The 23,534-nt window shown below is 41.0% G+C and overlaps 1 protein-coding gene across 1 annotated transcript in view; it reads right to left on the bottom strand.

Moving 5' to 3' along the window:
- Positions 1–18,770, bottom strand: part of PRXL2A (peroxiredoxin like 2A) — a 38,958-nt gene extending 20,188 nt beyond the window's left edge. The window contains exons 1-2 of the mRNA XM_075217150.1: positions 18,604–18,770; positions 625–804 (exon numbers count right to left, since the gene is read on the bottom strand). Coding sequence (XP_075073251.1) covers positions 625–802 — 178 coding nt within the window. The 5' untranslated portion in view covers positions 803–804; positions 18,604–18,770. The remainder of the gene's footprint in view (positions 1–624; positions 805–18,603) is intronic.
- Between the last annotated feature and the right edge of the window lie 4,764 nt (positions 18,771–23,534).

The raw sequence follows: 23,534 nt of genomic DNA, 5'->3' as shown, positions 1-23,534 counted from the left end.
AGTGATTTGGTGTACCATATGTGAAAATGAAAGGCTGGGTCTCTAATGATGTAGATGTAAATGAAATAGGAGAAACAGTATAACCTGATGCGCCAATAACCGTTAGATTGTTAATCACGAGCTTGGTGAAAAGTTTGCCAACTGCAGTTGCTGCTTATTGTCACAGCAATAACAGGATCTGGTGATGGAGACAGATGCTTATTTATTCAATATTTACATAAATACAATAGTTACAACCAACAATTTCATGACATTTGGATGCTCAAATTACTTCCTCATATCAAGTGTCAAAGCCACATGAGGAAGTAACTAGAATGGACATGAAATACGTTTGTTGTATTTTGCCAATTTAAGGTAAAATTGAATGTCAATTATTCCTCAGGTTATACACTATTTCTCCTACTCCATGAACAGTATTAAATAATTGTGCACCCCTCATTTTTCTGCTGTGTCTTTCACAAATTTAGGTGCAGATGACAACAGTAGGTCTTTCATATGGTAATTTAGTACAGGCCTTTAAGGGTAAAACCAACAAAACAAAAGTGCAGCTAATAGGTAAATGTAACAGTCTGGTCATTAGGCACTGTCTGGACCATACAAAAACAAAAGTGATATTTTCTTTACCATCTGATATACTCTTCAGCTCTGTATCTCCTAAATATTCCAAAGTGGCTTGCTCAGTTTTAGCGAGGAAATAGTCTGTGTTGGCTAGTAGTATTCCAGCCAATGCTGCTCCAAGGGCACCAATGCTGATGGACCACAACCCCATGGTGAAGATTTCAGTGTCTGGCGCGACCCACATCTCTGAAAGACAAAATATTTGAAAAGATAGATAATTGTATGTGGATGTTACTTTCTAATGAACTGTAAATGTGCAGTAACCAGTAACCCATAGCATCTATCAAGTTAGCTGTGATAAGTTAACCAATGACAATGGGATGCCCCCAGGTGAAAGATGAAGGTTGCTCTGCAGTCCACTATGGCCTTAGTAAGTTACTTACTACATTTAATACAGTTCCCTTGTCCTGCTCTATTCAACTCTTACCTAAACTATGCTGGTTCTACCCCTCTGATTTTCTCTTCCCCCCTCACTCCCCATTAACTTTTTCTTGTCGCTCTTCCAAATGTCTCATCAAATTGCTTTGTCCGATTTATCTCTGATTCTCTCCAGTTACTTGCTTGTCTCCTCTAGCCAGGTCAGGCGTTTATCTACTTTGTGTCTTATTGACTGGCTCAGTGGGGGCAACTGAAAGCTCACTCCAGGCAGCTGATAATTGGGGATGGGTCCTCTGTGCAACACTTGTATACAAACCAAGCATCAAAGATACAACCAAGAAGAAAGGATCATTTATTTATATCCATGATAAAGCACACAATCAGGAGTTTAAGGCAATCACAGCATCATATGCTATTTACAAGCCATCTCAAAAGCAATTTGATTGGTTGCTATGGGTTAACAAAACCCTATGCACATTTGCACTTTATTATCAGAGAAATGCAGATTTTGTGTGTTTGCACCCAAAAAAAAAAAATTACCAAACCTTAAATGTAACTTTTGTATTAATAATTGTAACACTTAGGTTTTAAAGAGGGTTATTTGGAAAGTCTCCTATAAAGGATGTATGTATTTCCTACTAGTAAAGAAACAATTACCAGTTGAGAAACATAACTTTTAGAGGTTGACCTCCCAGTATTCAAGTTGTTCAAAAACGTACTTACTGAGCCATTCTTTAGTCTGCATGATTAATCCTCCAGCCAACAAAATACAAAAATGTAAAAAAATAAATAAACTAACAAGTCTGTCTTAAGATTTATCTCCAAGAATAATCTTTTTACACAGTATTCCAAATGAACAAACTGCTCTGAATATAGGACAGGACTTCAGGAGGGCTTCAGGACTTTGATCCTGGTGCCAGTACTGTTGTTCACACAAACATAATTGGAAACCATGGGTGAGCCCCAACTGCCTGAATGCTGAGCATTCTATTCGTCTTAACAGTAGAGGTGTGGTACTGGATCATTTTGGAAGTAGTTTGCTCATGTTGTGTTCTGCCTGGAACATCGCGTGAGCAAATTCTTACAAAACGCTCATTAACCGCTTGTCTGAACGAGCCCTAATATAGAGAAAAGGAAGCAGTGAAACATCCTGCCCTAACATCTACGATTAATTGATACCCAGCAGCATATTCCACATGAACAAGCGTTGTAACACTAAGCCTAACAGGTGTGAACCATTATAAAATAATAATATTTATGATGTAATACACAACACACTGCTTCTGAACCAAACAATATGCCATAAACAAAAGTATAAAATGTCAATGCTGGGAACAGAAGTAACATGCTAAAAAAACAAACAAAAAAAAAAAAAAAACTGTGTCAGACATGGCAAATGGACCAGATGAAGTTGAAACCTTAATAGTATGCAAATTATGACAACTGTCTACAAATGTAAGTTACCTTTATAGAAGATATTTAGATTTACTAATTAATAACATTGGCCAAACCAATAATAATGCTCAATATATGGTGCCGTTTTATGATGGTAATTTGCATTGTAGTGTTTATATTGATCTCAACCGATACCAATTAATTCTCAACTAAATAGAAAACATTCTGGGCCCGATTCATCAAGGAACGCAAAAGAGGCAATTTGCGTTTTGTAAAATTGGATGAAAATTGCACACACAACTCATATTCAAGTACAATAAACGTTTCCATTTGATTATGGGTAGAAGTACGGTCTGGCTATAGGTTACTTGCTGTATTCAAACAGACAGAGCCTAATGCAGGATAAGCTCAATGCCTATGTGCAATATTAAGCCATCGCTATCAATTGGCAATTACACCTGCCTTGAAGCTGGTGCAAGTGATACAGATAAAAATCATATACCTCAGAGATGCCCTGAACTTGAATCTTACGAGTGTGTATGCATCAACCTTCGCACACTTACTGTACATTGTCTACGTGTACTTTTTGTGCAATGCATTACTGTAAAACTGGAGTGATTGCAGGTCTTGACAAGCACAGAATATATTCATAGAGAAAGGATTTTTGAATATACAACATGGACATATTAAATGGTTTGTCATTCTTGTTAATGTGGGAATTCCAAGCCTTAATACAAACACATGGTTTAATTAAAGCATATTGTGAATTTAAAGCTTGTGAACATAAAAAAAAAAAAAAGGAAATAGGACACCAAGCATATCAAAAACAATGGCTCTATACAGGTGTGGCTCATGCGTTAATCAAGCAAATAATATACCGGTATTCTTAGAGTTATGCTGGACTGCACTGTTACCAGTAAAGGATGCGGAGTGTGGGGGGGGGGGGGGGGGGGGACTTGGCCATTGGGGCAACCGCCCCCCCCCTAGCAGGGACTTGCTGCCGTTCGGCTGCGACAGGCAGGGACAGTGTGCTGCCGACGGCTACTCCGAATGTGTTTTAAACACAATCAGAGCAGCTGGGCAGCACACTCTCCCTGCCTGTCACTGCCGAGCGGACCTGCACATAGTGAGCAGACCCTGAAAGCCTTAGATGTCAGAAAGGGGGTGGGGCCTAAATCGCTTCCCCTAAATCGCCCCGGGTACAACAATTTTCTAGATCCGCCCCTGTTACTTATAGCTAGCATGGCTGGCAAGAGGAGACATCAGTAACTTTGAAAAAGGGGAGGAAGCAATTGGTAGAACCTTCAGTGACCAAGACCATTCAACTTGCTAATGTTTCACAAGCAGCAGTGTCTAAGGTGAAGTCAGCGTGAATCTCAGAGGAAAAAACCCCCAAAAACACACATACAGGGGAATGTAGCACCTATCAACCTCAAGAAAATCACTCAACTGATGCCTGGTTGATGGTGATGGAAAACTCTGTCTTTCAAATACTGTTCCCGAATATCCCTTAAATAATCAACTGGGTTAAGAACTGGTGACTGTTCAAATGTCATGGTCTTCTCAACCTTATTGTCATGATTGTCAAAAGCATTGGGGGATGGCACATGCTGAATAAGGACATGGTCATCCTGGAAGACACCCATACCATCAAGAAAATACATTTTGCAACATGGGTTGAAGATGATCATTCATTACCACTAAGTAGTAATTATCATTCACCTTACCTTGTAAGTGATTGGGTGAACTCAAAAATGAGCTCCACAAAAGAACCACTAGAATCCTTCAATGTTTAAAATATTTAGGGCTGTAGAATTCTTAAGGCTGGCACCACATATACACTCATCCATTTGTCAAGAACATTGTAGAGGATTTATCTGCCCATATCACCTTCCTGCTTAGTAGTTTGTTAACTGTGCACTACAGAACTCTCAAATGTGCATTGTCAGGTGTTTTGAACAGTTTATGCACTACAAATGGACACTAAGATGATGATTAAACTAGATGCCATTGCAACAGGTTCACGTTTCAGTCAAATAATCTGCAGCTGCTCAACTATTTTGCTTTGCAATTCAAATTAGCGCATGGATATCACAAGCGTACAGTTACCTGTGTTGGATTCTAAAAATAATGTTAGAGTGTTTTACACAGACGTACCGATTTGGAGAATTAGTGAGAAAAACCAGGAATAGACCACTGTGCCCCAGCGATCATCACTAATTTACAAACACCTACAGTTATGTACAGAATACTGTACCAAGGAAAATATATATTTAACAGAGTATATCATATTTAAATAGATAACTATCCGTTCCTGACAATAGTCTAGTTCACTTTCTGCTTTACTAACTCCACTTGAAAAGACCCATAATGCATAAATCTACATCTTACCCATTCCCCCCGGGAGACATTTGCCCATTCCCAAACCAAACATGGATTTTTTGGCTGAATTAGTGTTTGGTTTAAAAAAAAAAAAAAAAAAAAAAAAAAAAAGACTCAAACACACTACATACATTAATAAATTGAGCCCAGGTTACATCAGTCAGAAAGTTAAAGCCAAGTTAATCAGTATTTTTGACATTCCCATTCTCTACATTGCAGCTGCATGAACTGCATACACGTTTAACCTTAGGGAGCTATCCTGCAGCAATGTACTATACTCGTCAAGCGGCAGCATTCTCTCCAGGACGTCACACGCAATTGTTGGATAAAATGTGCCAAGTGAGTTCACCTGACGAAATTCTTACATATCATGCACTCACTTCTCCCCTGAAGAACAGAAGCTGTCTTGGTTGTCTTACCACTGGAGTTACACCTTTCCAGTGTCACTGCCATCATGGAGGAGCTTTCTCGCAGTATTTCTGTAACAAATGGTTACCATGACATACATAGCCAAGTTGACTCAATAGCAGGGTAACATTGACAAAAGGTTAAGATGTATACATTATGTGTAGGAACTCCTATTTGAAACATAGTTAACAATGGCTGATCCAGCTGGCACAACAACATTTAGAGGCTTGTCTGGTTCTGGATTTCCCATTCACTAGAGAGTAGCTATAAATTAAGTTTTCGGCAATTAATTAATTGCGTTCAAAAAGTGAGAAATGCTGAAACAGATAGTTGGCAACACAGACTTGCAGCAACCCTCCCCCCACAACCACAATAATAATGAAGATAGACAAACTGATCACATACTACAAGACATTTCAGTTTATATTGAGTTCTTTGGAATAGTGCAACATAACTCAAACACATCATTAGTTTTCTTATTACGGACATTTACAGTGCATTTAAAATATCCTTGCACACCTGTAAGAGTTTGGAATATTTCCTAAACCAAAAGAATGTTTGCTCTGCAGAAAAAACAAAACATTAATTAAAATAATCACTACAAGGTTATAGGAGCCTGGCATTGAACTATGCATATGTGACTGGTATTTAAAATCCAAGGGCAGCCTGCCACTGGAATCTAGGTCAGCAGAGATTTACATGAGTGATCTGCTTCTTTATCAGTAAGCTGAGGTTTTTCCATAAGCAAAACTGTGAAAGTGCCTGCACTTAAAACTTTTAATGTTGCATACTAGTTAAATATAACTTGTCACAAAACATAACTGGAAAAACTTTGGCTTTTTGCAATCTATTAAACTACAAACTGTAGCAAGCCTCGTCAGCCCATGGCATATGCGAACACATGCACTAGTGTGTTTATATTTCATTCAAAGGAGCAGATTCAATTCGACATCAGGTGCAGATGAACATTGCCTCAATGTTCAGATGCACCTATTGCTGCCTATTATGGTAAGAAATTTCTGCCGATTTTTTTCGCACACCTCTGTGGGACATAAGAAAGAATGAGCAGAAGTTTCTGTAAAAACTCCAACGCAATGTGTCTCCATGCAGTGCCAGAACTACCACTGTTGCAGCAGGTCCCCGGGGCCCATGAAGATAATGGGGCCCACTGCACAGGGAATTAGTGAGCTGTGGGCCCCAGTTCCCTCCTCACAGCTTCCCTGCATCCGGACTAACAGCTCGTTGGTTCCACCTCTGTCTCCGCGGACTGTTCGAGACACATCGCCCAAAGTAATTCTGCCCCAAAGAGTGGGAATTTCTGGCGTTAGATTGAAAATGATAAAGAAATTCAAAAAGCTACATAAAAAATAAAAAAACATTGAGGCCTTTCGTAGCTCTTTAGTGAAGCCTTTAAAAGCCTGTGAGATGCATATTAGTACTGGGAATTATCTACACTGCTTACCACTCTTACAAACTGTATTATCAGGGTGCAAGAAGCAGCATAATGAAGTTCCTGAGCTATTATGCTTCATGAACAAAGATAGTTAGAAGACAGATTAAAAAAAAAAAAAAAAAAAAAGGGAAGAAGAAATGATTCAGACAGAGGCAGGAGAAAGTGTCATGGGGGCTTAAAATAGCAGATACAAGTTTACTAGCTACAATTGATGCAAGATACAAATTGTACTATATTTTACCTTCTGTAGTACCATCACATATTTTCCCTGGCTTTTATGAAACAAAAACATAAAACATTAAAATATATGGAGAACACCATTTGTCAAGCACCCATCTACCTAAATTGACCCGCCTGACCACGGCCAGACTCATTGAATGCGTTACCTCGGAGGGGGATGAAACAAATCATAAAAGCTCAAAAGGATGGGCCTGATGGGTTCTTGGCTGATTATTACAAAAAGTTTGCAGCCCTGCTGGACCCCCGTCTCTGCACCCTCTATTCTCAAGGTAACCTCTTGGCCCCGAGAATCAACAGAAGCAAGGATTACGCTTATCCACAAGGAAGGCGATAACTAGCACTTATCGCCCAATATCCCTCCTTATAGAATAATAGAATTAGAATAACTTTAGAATTAGAATTACATTCTAAAGCATTATGCCAAGATCCTCGCCAATTGGCTAAACTCCGTACTCCCCTCCCTAGTCCACTATGACCAGGTGGGTTTCAATTCGGGTAGGCAGACCAGGAACATGAGGAGAGCCATTCATATAGTCAATACCAGGAAGACTTCAATTATCTTGGCTTTGGATGCCGAAAAAGCCTTTGATAGGATCTCCTGGCAGTTTATGACCCTTACGCTGAAGCACTTTGATGCCAGATAGGAAATCTCTGGACAGGCCAAAGCCTAATATTCCTTTCCCTCTGCCAAGTTCATGGTATGGCTGTCTTTCGGACTCTGTCCTGATAAATAATGGCACGAGTCAGGGATGCCCCCTTTCCCCTCTGATTTTTGCCCTTGTTATCGAACCTCTGGTGGCTTCTATTAGAGCTTTCCCGAATATACGAAGGGTGACCACGGGGGACCTGGAGATATGATTTGACCCTCCAGCAGCCAAGGACTTCTCTACCCAAATTATTTGATACCATGTCACACTACGGACACCTTTACGGCTACAAAAACGGGATTTATACTTACGATAAATCTTTTTCTCCGAGTCCATCTGGGGGACACTGCTTAACCATCTAGGACCTCAACAGTATTCAGAGAGGAGCCGCAGACTCCTGGAACAAAGACAAATAAATATTTGGACGTAGTGAGGGCATTACGTATATATGTTAAGAGATCTGCAAAGATACGCAAGACAGATTCTCTATTTGTATTGTTTGACTTTTCCAAACGGGGATGGCCAGCATCTAAGCAAACTATATTGCCAGATGGCTTACCCTGACTATCGGGGAGGTTTATGTCCGTATTAATCTCCCTGTGCCGAACCGTATTGTTGCCCATTCTACCCGGTCGGTTGGGGCGTCTTGGGCGGCCCATAATGGAGCCACGGCGGACCAGCTGTGCAGAGCAGCCACCTGGTCCTCGGTACATACCTTTACAAAATTTTACCAATTTAATATATTTGCGTCTGGTAGTGTTCTACGTGCAAAGAGATCAGAGCGGTCCAACCCTTCAGAGGGATTGCTTTTGTAAGTCCCCATGGTTAAGGAGTGTCCCCCAGATGGATGAAAGACAAAACGGGATTTATACTTACGATAAATCTTTTTCTCTGAGTCCATCTGGGGGACACTGCGAACCCCCCCGTCTTTTTCGTTGTTTTCTTTTATCTCCACTCCCCCCTCTGTTGAGTGGTGTGTCTTGGTTGATTGGCCTATCATCCTAAGGGCTTTGCTAATCAAACTGAGGTATGTGGGGAATTGGCGGGGGTTATATGCTGTCAGCTGAAAAAAGTTAACTCTTTGGGTGCCAGACTCCTCCCCCCGACTCAACCCCATGGTTAAGGAGTGTTCCCCAGATGGATGAAAGAGAAATTAACATTACGAAATCTGAATCGCTGCTTCTAAATGTCCCTTACTGCGAGTGTCAAGATATTACCTCCCAATTCCACTTTAGGTGGCAAAAGAGGTGGGGGGGGGGGGGGATTCCCTGACCTCAAGTATAGAAGCCACTTGCATGTCTCTAGTAGACCTGTTTAGTATCTGGAGTCTACCTTAAACTTCTTGTGCTTCCCTACCTTACTACTTTCTGTTAAGACCTGGGAGACCTGCAAGACTCATCTCTCTGTCCCTCCCAACTCCGCTCTAAATCATGCCCTTGTGGCATAATCCCTCCTTCCCCGCTGGTATGCTTCGATCTTTCTCCTCAACATGGACCGCTTCAGGTGTCCGATTCACTTGGAACCTTTTAGGACAAGGGAGGTTCATGACTTACGATGCCCTTTGTCCAAATACCCAGACACGCCTTTTTATAAATACCTACAGATTAAGCATTTTCTTCACTCTCTCCTGTCGGGTGACCCACCATCTCCGATCTCCTCATTTGAGACCCTGTCTCTCCTCCCCGCTACGTAGAGGCATGATCACTTCACTAAATAACTTGCTTCTAGACGAGATGCTAGCTCCTGGGAACAGTCATGAGAGGGAGTGGGTGGAGGACTGCTGGGGGGCGGGGTGGGGGACCATCAGATTGAGCGTAGCCTCCAGCTCCATATATACATTAATTAAGGAGAATGCAAACAAGATCTATTATAGATGGTACCTTATGCCCGATATCCCCTATGTGTTGGCGAGAATGCGGTCATAGAGGCACCCTCTTACATATTTGGTGGTCGTGTCCTGTCATTTCCTCCTTCTGTGATACATTTACTAGCTTCCTGATCTCCCTCCTCCAGTGCTCTAGCAGGAGAGATCCTTGGTCCTTGCTCCTCTGCTAGCCTATACAATACCTACTCTGCAAAACTGGCTTCGCTAACATGGAGAAAATCACCTTCTATCTACGAGACGAAGAGGACAGGTTTCACCAAATCTGGTAATCTATCAGTAATATTCCTGACGGATGCCTGCCCCCCAGCCTCCCCCCGCTCCTGCCTCTTCCATAGCCACCCTGCCCATAGCTTTTTTTGTCCTCCCGATATCCCGAGTGTTTTCCTTTTCCCGGCTCTGAGAATGCTCCTTTCCTAAGTTTTCCGTAACAGACCACCCCCCCTACCCACACATGCACTCCGCCCCTTCCCACTCCCCCCTTAATTGTACTGATATTGCTTGATACGGTTTGTGGCTGGATCACTTATAAGTAACTTATGGTATAAATTTATTTAAAGGAAATATCACAGGGTGCTTATTTATTTAATTGCAAATGCACTTATTTTTGATATGGTGTATATTTTGGTAAAGAAAATCTTTATTTCTGAGACCAGGGAAGAAACTAGTTTGTTTTAAGTTTGCTAGAGGAAATGCATGATTTCTGGAGGTATCTATCTGAAACACTATGCCTTTGTGGAGGAAGTCTTTTATGAATCCTGATGTGGGGAAATGACTTGTTTGGGGTTTTGTACCTTTCATTGGGAATATGTATTCTGCAGCTGTGTGAAGAAAGGACCTATGGTAATCTCATGTTAGACCTTTTGATGTGTGAGGGTCCAGCATCTGAAGGCACAGGAAGGTTTAATTAAGACTTGATACTAGATTTCCTGCGTCTAAAAAGAAGATGCAGGAAATCACAGCAAGTTTTAGACTATCACAGATAAGAGTAAATATTGTTAGCTTTGCATTGCATGTAAATCCGTGTTTGGGTAAACAAATTGCATCCCGATTCTAAACATAGCTCAGACCTCAAGAATGCTGGCTTACCCTGTTAGTACTTATTATACAGACTTAAACACAGCCTGTCTTGTATTGAAAAAGCTTATTCTGGTTCCATCTGACCTGATCACTGATACCTTCAATCAGTGTGACTGCAAATAAACATCACTTACTTCAAAGACCTGCTTGAAAACGTCTTCCATGCTGAAAATCCTGTGACCTACAGATTAGACAAAATTTAATCCGTTCTTGGCTGTTACTGAGGTTTGGACCCAGCATCCAGTACTACCGCTCTGCCTGCTACCCAGCAGCTCTGACCAGTGTGATAGGCCAGGGGGGATCCATCCACAGCACCCTGATCCATAGGAAGAGGTCAGGAGTACCAGTCCAGGTACACCTTTAACAGAGTACACTCGCAGCATCAGTTATCTAGAAGAAACTCTGTTTTGGATGCCGGTAAAGGAGTCCAGTGGTGGCAACTTATGTAAGCCCATCCTATTGCGGCAAGAGGGCACCTTTGGGATAACAAGAGGGAACGGTGGCAAAGTAAGCCCAGCCGGTTCCCAGCAACAGGAGACAGGATGGCATAGGCGGCCCATCCTGTCATACAGGACAAATATTTATTCTTTGTCATTAACATATCTCGCTATGTAAAGCAATTCTGACATGTATCGTGGCAGTTTTTGGCTTTTCTTTCCCTGTTATCTGTTAATTAATTGCGGTCATCCATGATGATTTAATAAAAATTTGGCGTTTAGTATTTATTACCTTAAACAATGGAAGATCTCCCTTTTTTTTTTTTTTTTAAAGACCAGAAACCTTAACTTAGGCTATAGAAACTCATCCACAACTATATATTGCAGACAGTTCATGATACTCAGTATCTAAACTAATTCTAATTGCTTTACTACATCATGCCATGTGCACTAAATAGTAAGAAAAAAAAAAAATTCTTGAGCCCATTTTGGGGTGTGGGGCCCTATGTGTACAGTGTATGTATGAAATTCACAATGTGGAAGAGCACATGCAGTATAAATAAAGTAATTGTTTTCAGAGCAATTTGGTCTATTCCCAAACAGTAAAACAGCTAAAAAAATGTTAATAAACACCTTTATTTTTATATAGCACACAAAGTGAAATGTAAAAAACTGAAGAGCGAGTTCTTTCACTAACATTCTGCTTATGAGAACATATTCAAAATGGCTTTGTGTGCAGGAAGGTCACAAGATAATATTATAATACATGTATAATCTTATAAGTTATATCTGCATAAAGAATGAGTTCTGATGTCATCGCATAGTGTTCATTAGGAAAACTTGTGTAATAGAAATAAAGCACCCCTTACTGTAAATTACATGGAAATTATAAGTCACCTGTATAAAAGCATTAAGTGACTTCTAATCTCCATGTAATTTACAGTAGGAAGCGCATTATTTCATATATATTTAATTTACTTTTCATACGTAAATCATTTTCTGACAAGCTTCTCGAACCAGTTTGCTGAATGGGATGTAAAGTCCAAAAATGTGCAAATATTCTTCAGCTATAAACGGAGCTAAATTTGAACACTACGGATATATAGAAGAGACAAGAGATGTAGCGCTGGGCTTGTTATCTCCCAGCTTGACTAAATATAGTATATAAAATCGCAGCTTTAAATTAGGACTGTGCTAAATGTCCTAACAAAAGCCAAGAAAGAAAACGAGAGGGAGAGAATATAGGACATAAATGTTTATTTGTTTCAACACTGTATTTTTTATTTAGTTTCTAAATTTGAACAAGGCAAATAGGTTTAACCATGTTCAAGCCAACTCGAACATTTTGAAATTAAATGGCAACATTTTAGCGGTATTCTGATGCTAAGGGCAAACTCCATGTTCGTTGTTAGAATTAAAATATTGTTAAAAATACTAATAAATGTAGCTATTTAGGCTCAAATAGGCAACATTTTATAATTATTTTAACAGAAACAAAAGCCACAAATTTGGATTGGCATGTATTGTAGAATGCCCCACGAACATGTCTGAGAGCTCTAAACTAGTGCAATTCAATGGAAACCATTTTTGCCCACATCTCTACTGACTAAGTAAAGGGATAAGGCAAAATCTGAACCCAAGGGCAAGCAATATGTCAGGGTTGGTTAAACAGGTTCATAAACAAGGTCAGGATAACATAAGGTCTTGCAAGACCAGAACGACAGCAGCTCAAATACCAAATAATAGTCCAGATATCAAAGATCAGAAACGTGAAGCACAATAACCTGTTGCACAGGCAAGAAGTACTCACATGCACTACTACAACGTTCTATATTCTCACAAATTGTCCTTTCCTACAGACTGAATCAAATAACGGGCTTAATCTGAAGGTCTTTTTCTGATTTAATCAGGAAAGACACTAGGATAGTGTACTCAGCGAAAAGAGACTAAGAGACCTGTTTAACAAAGAATGCATAAAATGAAAAATAGTTTTCAATCCTTATCGCATTGATAAGTTTTGAACTATCTCATATTTATTAAGAAACCAACACAGGAACAGCAGTTCCGATAAACTGCTGTTTCGGTGAAAAAAAAATAATAAAAAAAAAAAATAATACTTACCACGGTGTCTTCGTAAAGCGCTCGTCTCTGGATTTATTCATCCCTTCTTGGTTCCTCCTTAGAATGTCTATGCGCACGCGCCGATCGAAATTCTTGGGCCTGCGCACAGGAACCCTCCAGTAGTCAGTGAGACGAACAAAAATCATTTGACGGGGAGGGATCACATGATCCCTCCACACATGCGCTGGTCAGCTCTGTTCTTTGGAGCAGAGCTGGACATAAATGAAAAGTGAAGTGAAGACTTAATTTACGATGATGTACATTAACAAGTTTCCAGAAAAAAAAATAAAAAAATCTTTTTTTGGAACTTGTTAGATTGCGTTAGGGAACAATCACCATACTATTTTATGGTAACTGCTCATAAAAACTAATTAGAGTGCAAAGCAGCAGATATCCACAATATCTGCTACGATGAAACTGTCATAAATTTGAGGAATCCTCCAAATTGTGTCGGAATGATGGGAAGTGTACTTTTTTTATTAAATTACACTATGATAAAAAGGCCTATGAGAAGCTCAGACCAGCACATGTGCAGTGTTCCGATAGTTTGTGAGGCATTATCTGTGTGGAGATTGTATGTTCTCCCCGTGTTTGCGTGGGTTTCCTCCCGGTGCTCCGGTTTCCTCACACAGTGCAAAAACATACTAGTAGGTTAATTGGATGCTAATAAATTGACTCTATTCTCTCTCTCTCTCTCTGTATGTGTATGTTAGGGAATTTAGACTGTAAGCTCCAATGGAGCAGGGACTGATGTGAATGAGTTCTCTGTACAGTGCTGCGGAATCAGTGGCGCTATAAAAATAAATGGTGAGGATGATAATAGATATACCGTATTTTTCGCTCCATAAGACGCACTTTTTCCCCCCAAAAAAGTGGGGGGAAAAGTGTGTGCGTCTTATGGAGCGAATACTGCTGGCAAGAAAGAAAAAAAACTTACATTTCCAGCGTGGAGAAGCGAGTCCCGGCCAGGCTGCAGTTCCTCCTGATCGTACGTCCCTCCGCCTATCTGTGAGGACCTAGCTATCACATGGGACGGCATCTGTCATGTGGTACACATCCCATGTGATAGCTAGGTCCTCACAGATAGGCGGAGAGACGGACGATCAGGAGGATCCAAAGTGCTGAAGACATCGCGCGCAGAGGGAATAAGGTAAGTTATCAATATTGTGTGTGCGCGCACGCTGGAGTAGGAGAGAGAGAGAAGAGCAATGAATACACAGAGGAGGGAGATAAGAGCAATGAATACACAGAGGAGGGAGAAAAGAGCAATGAATACACAGAGGAGGGAGAAAAGAGCAATGAATATACAGAGGAGGGAAAGATGAGAAATGTATTTTGTCATGTGCAAGCTATTTTGTAGACATATACATCTGCAAAATATAGTGTGTGTGTGTTGGTGAGTGAGAGTGGGGGCCAGTGTATGTTTTCCTCCTCTAAAAACTAGGTGCGTCTTATAGTCAGGTGCGTCTTATGGAGCGAAAAATACGGTAAATGCAGACACATTTTTACAATTTTACTTTTTATGATCGTGTTGAGCCTTAAATCTGTTCCATTAGATATGATGAATATGTTATGTTTGCTATTGTAAGAACGCTAAATAATAGAGAAAATAACTGTTACGAGCCGCGGCGGTACTCACAGCCGCCGCGGCTCGCTTCTGATGCCCTCTGACGTCCCGGCCGTCATTTCCGGAGTCCACCCGACTGTTGCTAAGGCAGCAGTAGCATCGCCGCGTCCCGGCGGCAGGGGACAGCCGGGGGCGCGCGCAGTAGTGGTCACAAGACGGTGGGCTAATTTGATGAAAGATGGTTAATTAAGCAGGGGCTGTGTGTGGTTTCAGAGCTGGGCTCTGGTTGGCCGATTCTGGTATTCAAGGCAGTGAGGTCTGCAGCCTCACTGTCGGTTATAGCTTTTCTGCCACAGTCCTGCTGACCTACTTGATCCTAGTACCTGCCTTTGTTCCTGTCCCTGTCTCATGGACACTATTGGATTTCCCGTGTATGACCCCCTTGCTTGGATTTGGACTCTGCCTGTTTGCTCGTGACCCTGACCTTTCTTGCCTGTATCTTGACCTTGCTACCATGCTTGTGACCTCGGACCTTGGCTTGTCTATTGGATTTGCTGTCTGCTGCCGGCCCTTGACTTTTGCCTGGACTTCACTCCGCTTTCCTGGGTTCTCCCCAGTCGGTACGCACTTCACGACCCTCTGTTAGTCTGCGGCCAAGTCTGTCCCCACCACTAGGGGCTCCAGCGAACACCTGACTGGCAGAGCAGACTCCGGGTTGTGCTGTATCGGCTAGAGGGGTTCCCAACAATAACCCTTGACGTTTATTCTGCTTTCAGGTATTGTCCTACCCAGTTATACTTAAATCATGTACGTTACTGCAGAGTGCTCTTGAACAATATAGTATCGTTTGACAGTGCCAAATAACAAGAGTATTTTTCACTATAAAGCCTGCATATGCTTAACCTCCAGTTCCAATGTCAAACATATTTAGATAACACTTGTAACACAGTAAAGAATAGCCACTTGGGAGACGTATAAAACTAAATGTCCTTTCAGATGGCATGTTCACCATATGACATAAATGCCCTGCCAAAATGGTGACCGTGCAGACTGTGTTCTCAAGCTGCCACCACAGGAATCAGACTGTTGTTGACAAACTTTGTTCCATTGCTGTGACAGGGAATGTTAGACCTGGTGCCATGATTAAAACACAGCGCTCAAAGTGAACGCTGTGCTTACCAATGCAGAAGCATTGCTTTCGCATTGGGGTTGCCATGAAAGTGATGTCATATCCAGAGAGGGGCTGGCCATATTAATACAGGAAAGACATGATCATCATCATCATCTTATTTATATAGCGCCACTAATTCCGCAGCGCTGTACAGAGAACTCATTCACATCAGTCCCTGCCCCATTGGAGCTTACAGTCTAAATTCCCTAATATTGACACACACTCACACACATATTATCATTGTTAACCTCTATTTATATAGTACCAGTATACTCCACTGCCCTTTACAATTGGGAAAAAAGCATAGTAATAAGATAAGACAAAACGGTAAGAAGAAATGCTAAGATTAAACTTACATGACAAAAAGGTGAAAATAGAAATAAACTAATAAAATGTGGGGGAAAAAATGTTTATGACACCCCTCTAACACCTTTCCAATACTATTAAAATTGTGCCAAGTATTGGCGACAGACCAATTTTGCAGGGTATTCATGCACTAATTTATAAATGTCACTCAAAATGTATGATATACTAAGCCCAACTGTTTCCTCAAACCAATATAAACCTCATGCAGCACTTCTGCCAAACAGCGCTGGGGTCACGAGTTCAATTACCAACCACAGCCTTATCTATGAGGAGTTTGTATGTTCTCCCAGTGTGTGTGGGTTCCTGCCGGGTGCTCCAGTTTCTTCCCACACTCCAAAAAACATACTAATAGGTTAATTGGCTGCTATCAAAATTGACCCTCTCGCTCTGTCTGTGTGTGTGCATGTTAGGGAATTTAGACTGTAAGCTCCAATGGTGCAGGGACTGATGTGAATGAGTTCTGTTCAGCGCTGCGGAATCAGTGGAGCTATATAAATAAATGGTGATGATGAAACCCACCATGAAGATTTTCGCACTTTTATGCAGATATTGTATATAATTTGAAGTGGGGTGGGAATTTAAACTAAAATTAGCACCTTTATTCTTGGCCTCTATAATTATGTCATATTTGTTATAGCTGTACTCCAGAGGACCGGCTGATTAAATTGTGGAATACATTTCTGGGTTTGTAGTAACATTAAAGTAGTTAGGGTAGTGTTGGGCAACAGACAGCAGGGCAAGCCTTCACCTGCAACCTCTCACTTGTTGTTCTGGTCTGACTTATTGTCTGCTTTATAAAAAAAAAAATTAAAAAAAAAAAAAAAAAAAAAAAAAAAAAAGAGAGAATAAGAATAAAAGGGAGCAATGGCTTCCATGACCAGAGGAGAAGCAGGGAGTACAGTGCGATCTTCTCCTTTCCTCGGCAGACGCCTGCCATAAAAATGGTGCAGGTCGGAGACAGCACATGGGTACAGGTCACACAAATAGCATGTGGGGGGAGATCTGAGGGGAAGTTTTGGTGTACATGGGAGATCTGACGGCTTGTGAGTGAATTTTATGGCCCATGGAGGTCTGAGGGCATGTCGTGGAATTCTGGAGCAAGTGGGTGACATATGGAGTCATTGTGGGATGAGTGATCTAGGGATGCCAAGGTCCTTTCCTGCCTTTTTTTTTTTTTCCCCAATTTCAGATTACAGATAATGAGCTGCCATCTTTAAAGTTGGAGGACTACATACACAGCCCTTGAAGGTTGCACATCATTGAGCTAGGTGAACAACCATGTAAAGCTGTACTTTTCCCATGTTTGATTATTTTCCTTTTGTTAATTCTCATACAATAAAAAGATATTTGTTTCCATTTACTACCAAAAGAAAGTCCTATCTGTTCCAAAAAAAAACTATATAAAACTCAATTGGGTGGATTAAGAAACAAAATAATATACTCCCGTTTACACTAATACTTCCCAAACCGTGTAATGGAGGATAAAATCTTCTGGTTATAAAGTAGTTATTAAAGGTATATAAAACAATATACCCCACTTTTTACATTATGATTTGCAAAATATCAGCAAGTTCACCTTTAACTTTCTTATTTTTCTATAAATGGCAAAGTTCTAATTCACTTTTACATTTGCTACACCATTTCCCCTGAAATGAGTGTACCAATCCAATCAAGTTGAATTTAGGTCTCAAGGGCTTCCCTTTTGCGGTAAAATCTAGAAATATGCTCCCTCACTGTGATCTATCCAAGACAACTATGCGTCCCACCTGCTTTTGCTTGTCAACCTACACAAGCTCAGTTTGCTATACGGTTCCAAAGGCCAAGAAAGACAATTATCTATAAAAAAAACAATGAAGCTAAAGAATTTTTTGGTGGTCAGGAAAGACGTAAACCTGTTTGTCTTTATGCTACATAGTACTGAAACAATACATACCACTCATAATTATTTAAAAGGGAATGTTCACACATATATATATATATATATATATATATATATATAAGCTCCCCAGACCACAACATAATCATAGCCATACAGGATGAATATGCCATGTCATGCCTGGACTTTCGTCCCCTAATAAAAAAAAACACACACTTTGCTAGCAGGTTACAATAAACCTGCTTGTGGAGGTCGATTTACATGCAGAAATTCATAGCAAATTACAGATCTCTAGAAGACAGTCAACATAGATAAGCGAGAACGTATACTAATCATCCATGAAAAGATGTATAGTGTACTTATTCTAGCTTTGCTGCACAATTATCCCCAAAAGTAGACCAATGACTCATATGTTAGTGCTTTAAAGACAAAACTTATTTAAATGAAAATATTAAAATGTGTTCAACATATATTATCCATTAACAATATAAATATAGAATCTAACATGTGTATACGATTAGATCATTGATGGTGGCAAACATAAATGGCAGATATTCCGAATGTATCATACTCGATACTTACAAAAATGATATTTTCTAGATGTCTGATGCCAGCATATCCTATCAGCGATTGATATGTCAGAAAATATTTCCTGTCTGTTCGAAACTGCATACATACACCTAACCAGCGCCCGACAATACTTGTGTAACACTAACAAGGGATCAATGCACAGGACTTCGGATTGTTCCTCTCTATTTAATAGAGTCTATTCAGTGGGCGTGGTTAGCGGTCAAATTGAGGCGCAGACGATCCGGAAGCTAATTCCCCACATGTTAAACACAATTTTTTGGTGTATACGAAGTCTTTGTTAATCAGCAGTGTGGCTTTATAGACAGAAAGGATAAAAACACACAGTGAAGTTTTACTTGCTACCATATCAGGTTTTTTTTTATTTTTCTCAACTGATACACTACTAATTTCCATCCTTTGTATTGTGATCACGTCTGTAAGTGGCTCCAGCTCTGGATGTTACCCAGATGGTTAAGAGCGCATCACGGCATCACCAATCATTTCAATGGACCCTAATCGGCAGTGATATGCAGATAGGTACATCTCCTCACCTGGCTTTTGTATCCTTGGCCAAAAAGTATGGGGAGAGTCGTGTTGCCGAACGGAGACAGGATCAGGTCCCAGACCGGGAAGTGAAGTGCAGAGCTTCCAGGAGTGTCATTTCTTTTCTTGCGCTTGTTTGAATGGCATTTTTTTCCTCAGTGCTTGCTAGTTGATCACTAGATATTGCTAGTGGAGAGTGAATTGGAGGAGAAGCTGGTCTGCTGAACTGTCTATTTACTTTAATGTTGGAAGATGAAAGGGACACATGCATCATATATTAGCATTGTGTTAAACTCCAGTCAGTGGAGAGGTTACATGAAAGGGTGGCCACCTGTCTTCTGTTATGGTTTAAGGGGCCTATTTATTAATCCTTCAATTGGTGTCTATCCCCTGAAAACAGCAGTTTTCGGGGAATAGATGCCAATTGAAGTATTTCCTTTATCTTTCAAGAGTGCATCGCAGCAGATATAGGGCACATTTATCAATGTTCGCATAAAGTGAAAGATAGTTTTTAATCCTTATCGCATTGATAAGGATTGAACTATTTCTCAAATTTATGAAGAACGCAACACAGAAATAGCAGTTCCGATAAACTGCTGTTTCTGTGATAAAAAAAAATACTTACCACAGCCTCTTCGTAATGCGCTATCTCCGGAATTCCTGCTTGTCTTCTTCGTTCCTCTTCATATGGCAACTGCGCATGTGCAGTTCGAAGACCTGGGCATGCGCACAAACATCTCTGCTCTCTCTCTGCAACTATATAGAGTGGTGAGTGACAGGGAGGGATCATGTGATCTCTCCACACATGCGCTGTCCAGCTCTGCTCTTCGGAGCAGAGCTGACAGCACTGACATTTTTCAGTTATGATATATTTGCATAACAAGTTACCGAAAAAAAACTTATTTTCAGAACTTATTAGATTGCGGAAGGGAGCAGTCCCCATACTATTGAATGGTGACTGCTCCCAAAAACGAAAAAGAATGCAAAGCAGCAGATATCCATGATATCTGCTGCATTGCACCTTTCATAAATATGCAGCACACTCCAACTTGCGTTGGAGTTACGGAAAGAGAGTGAAAGGTTGCTACACCCATTCATAAATATGCACCATAGATATCTGCTGCTTTGCACTTTTTTTTGTAATACTTAGCAGTCCTCATGGATGTCCATGGGGACTGCTATGCACCACAATTTAACAATGAATAGAAATGGTTTAACGTATACGGTAATGTATGCCACCTCAGGCTGACATACATTACCGTTTCTGCTATTTTTCAGCACTGTTAAGCTCTGCAGAGCTTTACAGCGCATGTGTGGAGGGATCACATGATACCTGTCACACTCCGCTCTCTGCAACAGTGAAGTGCAGAGAAGTTTTCAGACGGAGCATGCATACAAGACTTCTATGGATCGCACAGCAGCTTCAGGAATGGAGAGGCAGTGAAAAGGACGTTTTTAACTTCACAGGAACAGCCGTTTTCGGGACGGCGGTTCCTGTGGAGATTTTTTAATAAATATGAGAAATAGTTCAATCCTTATCAATGCGATAAGGATTGAAAACTATTTTTTCATTTTATGCGGCTGTTGATAAATGTGCCCCTAAGAGGATTTTTTTACGACACTGCACTGAGAATTCTGGCCCCAGGTTCTGGGGAACTAATTAAGCAGCTGAGACGGAGACATGGAGCATTCTGAACATGTTTCCGTCTTACTGCGGACATCAATCTTGTGCAGCATTCTTCCCAGGATTTGGGTAAATAAACAAACTCTTATCGTGTTAAGATCATTGAACTCTATGCCACATAGTGGTGAAAAAGTATCAGAAATTGCTTACATAGTAACAACACTGCTAGAAAATAGGAGCGGTAATATTATTATAGTTATTTTTAACACACCACATATACATTTTCTAAATGACTAAACTGCCCTTGGACCAGAAGAGCACAGATCTGAAAGTATATCGTGTAAGTGTGTACACATGAATCGGTATGCTGATCAGGTCTCCCCCCCCCCCCCCCCCGACATTGGTAAATTGCTGATCGTTAGAATTTTCCTGTAGTGTGTACCTAGCGTAACGCTGGGTAGTTTTATGTTAACTATATGCAGGGCTGCCATGAGGAATTTGGGGCCCCGGTACAGCAACTTTCTAGGCCCCCCTCCACACTTAGTAGGAGAAGGGATGTTTGCCTCAGCATATCGTCGGCAACGTCTAAGGGGGATGTGGTCACATAGTGATGGGGGCGTGGACCCCATCACTATGTCATGCGTCTCTTTAAACATGACATTATGGGGGAATTCAGTTAGCCACAAAGTGTCTCTGGAAAGTCTGTGAGACACTTTGCGGCGGAGATTTTGTCAGAAATGTCCACGCGCCACATCACCAGAAATGGAATTCCCCCTATTGTGTATTAAAAATGGTGTTGCTCTCACCTACCTGTTATTGCAGATTTCACAACCTGGTACTGGATTCTTGTATCGATCCTGGAATGTTGGGACCTGTTTGGAAAATGTATAGGTACATGAAATATGGAAAATAATTAGTGAACACAGTACACAGCACAGATCACACAGTATATAATTATATAACAAGCAAATTATGTGTGATAAAAATAATCACAGATACCTATATGTTTGAAAATGGTCAAATAATGAAACACAATTGTAAGTGTATAAGAGAAATGGATGCCTCTAAAGGCTCTGCAACCCCATACAAAGATAGCGCACAATAAAATTTAAGAGACGCTCAAAAACCCTTAAACATAAATTCAATAATGAGAGAAAATGACATAACTCCAAACTAATTTATTCATAAAGTAATAATATGGGGATATTCAATTGCCGGCGATGTGGCACGCGGACATTGGACTGCGCACATTGCTGGCAATTACAGTTGGAATGTCCGCTGTGAGGTGTCCCGTGGACTTTCCTATATATTGTGGCAAGAGCCTGCTACTGCAGAAGCACACACGTACAACTTCTTCCTATTTATGGTTCTTTATTGTCAGGATGGTAATAATGTTTTGACACCGTATACTTGCACAGCAATTAGGGAGACCCTCAACGCTTACTATACATAGTCCAGCTCTCTGTCCAGATCAGCCAGCTAGCCCAGCGTTGATCTCCCTGAACAATGAAACAAGCAGGGTTTTATACCTGACACTCCTTCCACAGGCCTAGCTTGATGGACAGGTGACACACCCACCTTCTCTTTAAAAGGAAACGCCCATCCCTAGCTCTGTTTAGACTATCAGACCCACCCTGTCTGTTTGCTGAGAGGAAGCAGCTTTTAAATCATGTAAGTAAACCAATTTTAAACTACACATATGTTTTTACCTGGTTTAATCTCCACCTAGGTACATAACTGTGCCAATGTTTTACTCTACTTCCCTGCTTTCTCTGCATATTGCCAGCTAAATGCCTCCTTTTGTTACATATCCCTCCCCCTAGCGTCTCCAAGTAGGGGGACGCGGACTTCGCGAGGAGCGCATATTTTCGTGGCAACGCATCTGCATTTTTGTGTAGAATCCCAGGCCTATGTTCTACTGAGAACTTGAAAGGTTGTAGTGCCAAGAATCAGCGGGTTACCTTGGCATTTACCTCCCGGTTGTTCTGCATCCATCTTAATGGTGCAGGGTCTGTTATTAGGGTGAACTCTCTGCCTAGGAGATAATAGCGCAGAGCTTCTGTAGCCCATTTTATGGCGAGACATTCTTTCTCCACAGTGGCATATTTTTGTTCCCTTGGAAGCAACTTACGACTTAGGTACATGACAGGATTTTCTACTCCATTCTTCTCCTGTGACAAGACTGCACCTAAGCCAACACCAGAAGCATCAGTTTGGAGGAAGAACCTCCGGGCAAAATCTGGTGCTTGTAGAACTGGAGAGGAACAAAGAGCTAACCGAAGATCAGACCAGGCGGTTTCTGCAGAGTCAGACCAGGTTAATCTATCTGGACAACTTTTTTTTAACATGTCCGTAAGTGGAGCAGCTCTAGTGGCGAAGTGGCTTACAAACCGCCTGTAGTAACCTACTAAGCCTAAAAAGGTTCTTAACTGTGACTTTTTCTCTGGTCTTGTCCAATTTTTGACTGCCTCCACTTTATCTAGCTGGGGTTTTACATGCCCTCGACCAACAATGTACCTCAAACATTTGGCTTCTCTCATGGCTATGGCACATTTCTCTGGGTTAGCTGTTAACCCTGTGGACCGTAATGAAGCTAAGACCGCCTCAACTTTGGCTAAATGTGATCCCCAGTCTGGGGTATAAATCACTATATCATCCAAGTAAGCAGCTGCATAAGCTGTGTGAGGTCGTAGCAATTTATTCATAGCCCTTTGGAAGGTGGCAGGTGCCCAATGCAACCCAAAGGGTAGGACTTTATATTGATAGAGACCATCAG

The sequence above is a fragment of the Mixophyes fleayi genome, chromosome 6 (genome assembly GCF_038048845.1).
Source record: "Mixophyes fleayi isolate aMixFle1 chromosome 6, aMixFle1.hap1, whole genome shotgun sequence".
NCBI classification, from domain to species: domain Eukaryota; kingdom Metazoa; phylum Chordata; class Amphibia; order Anura; family Limnodynastidae; genus Mixophyes; species Mixophyes fleayi.
Note: the sequence above shows the minus strand (reverse complement) of the source record. Positions and strands in the feature narration are given on the sequence as shown.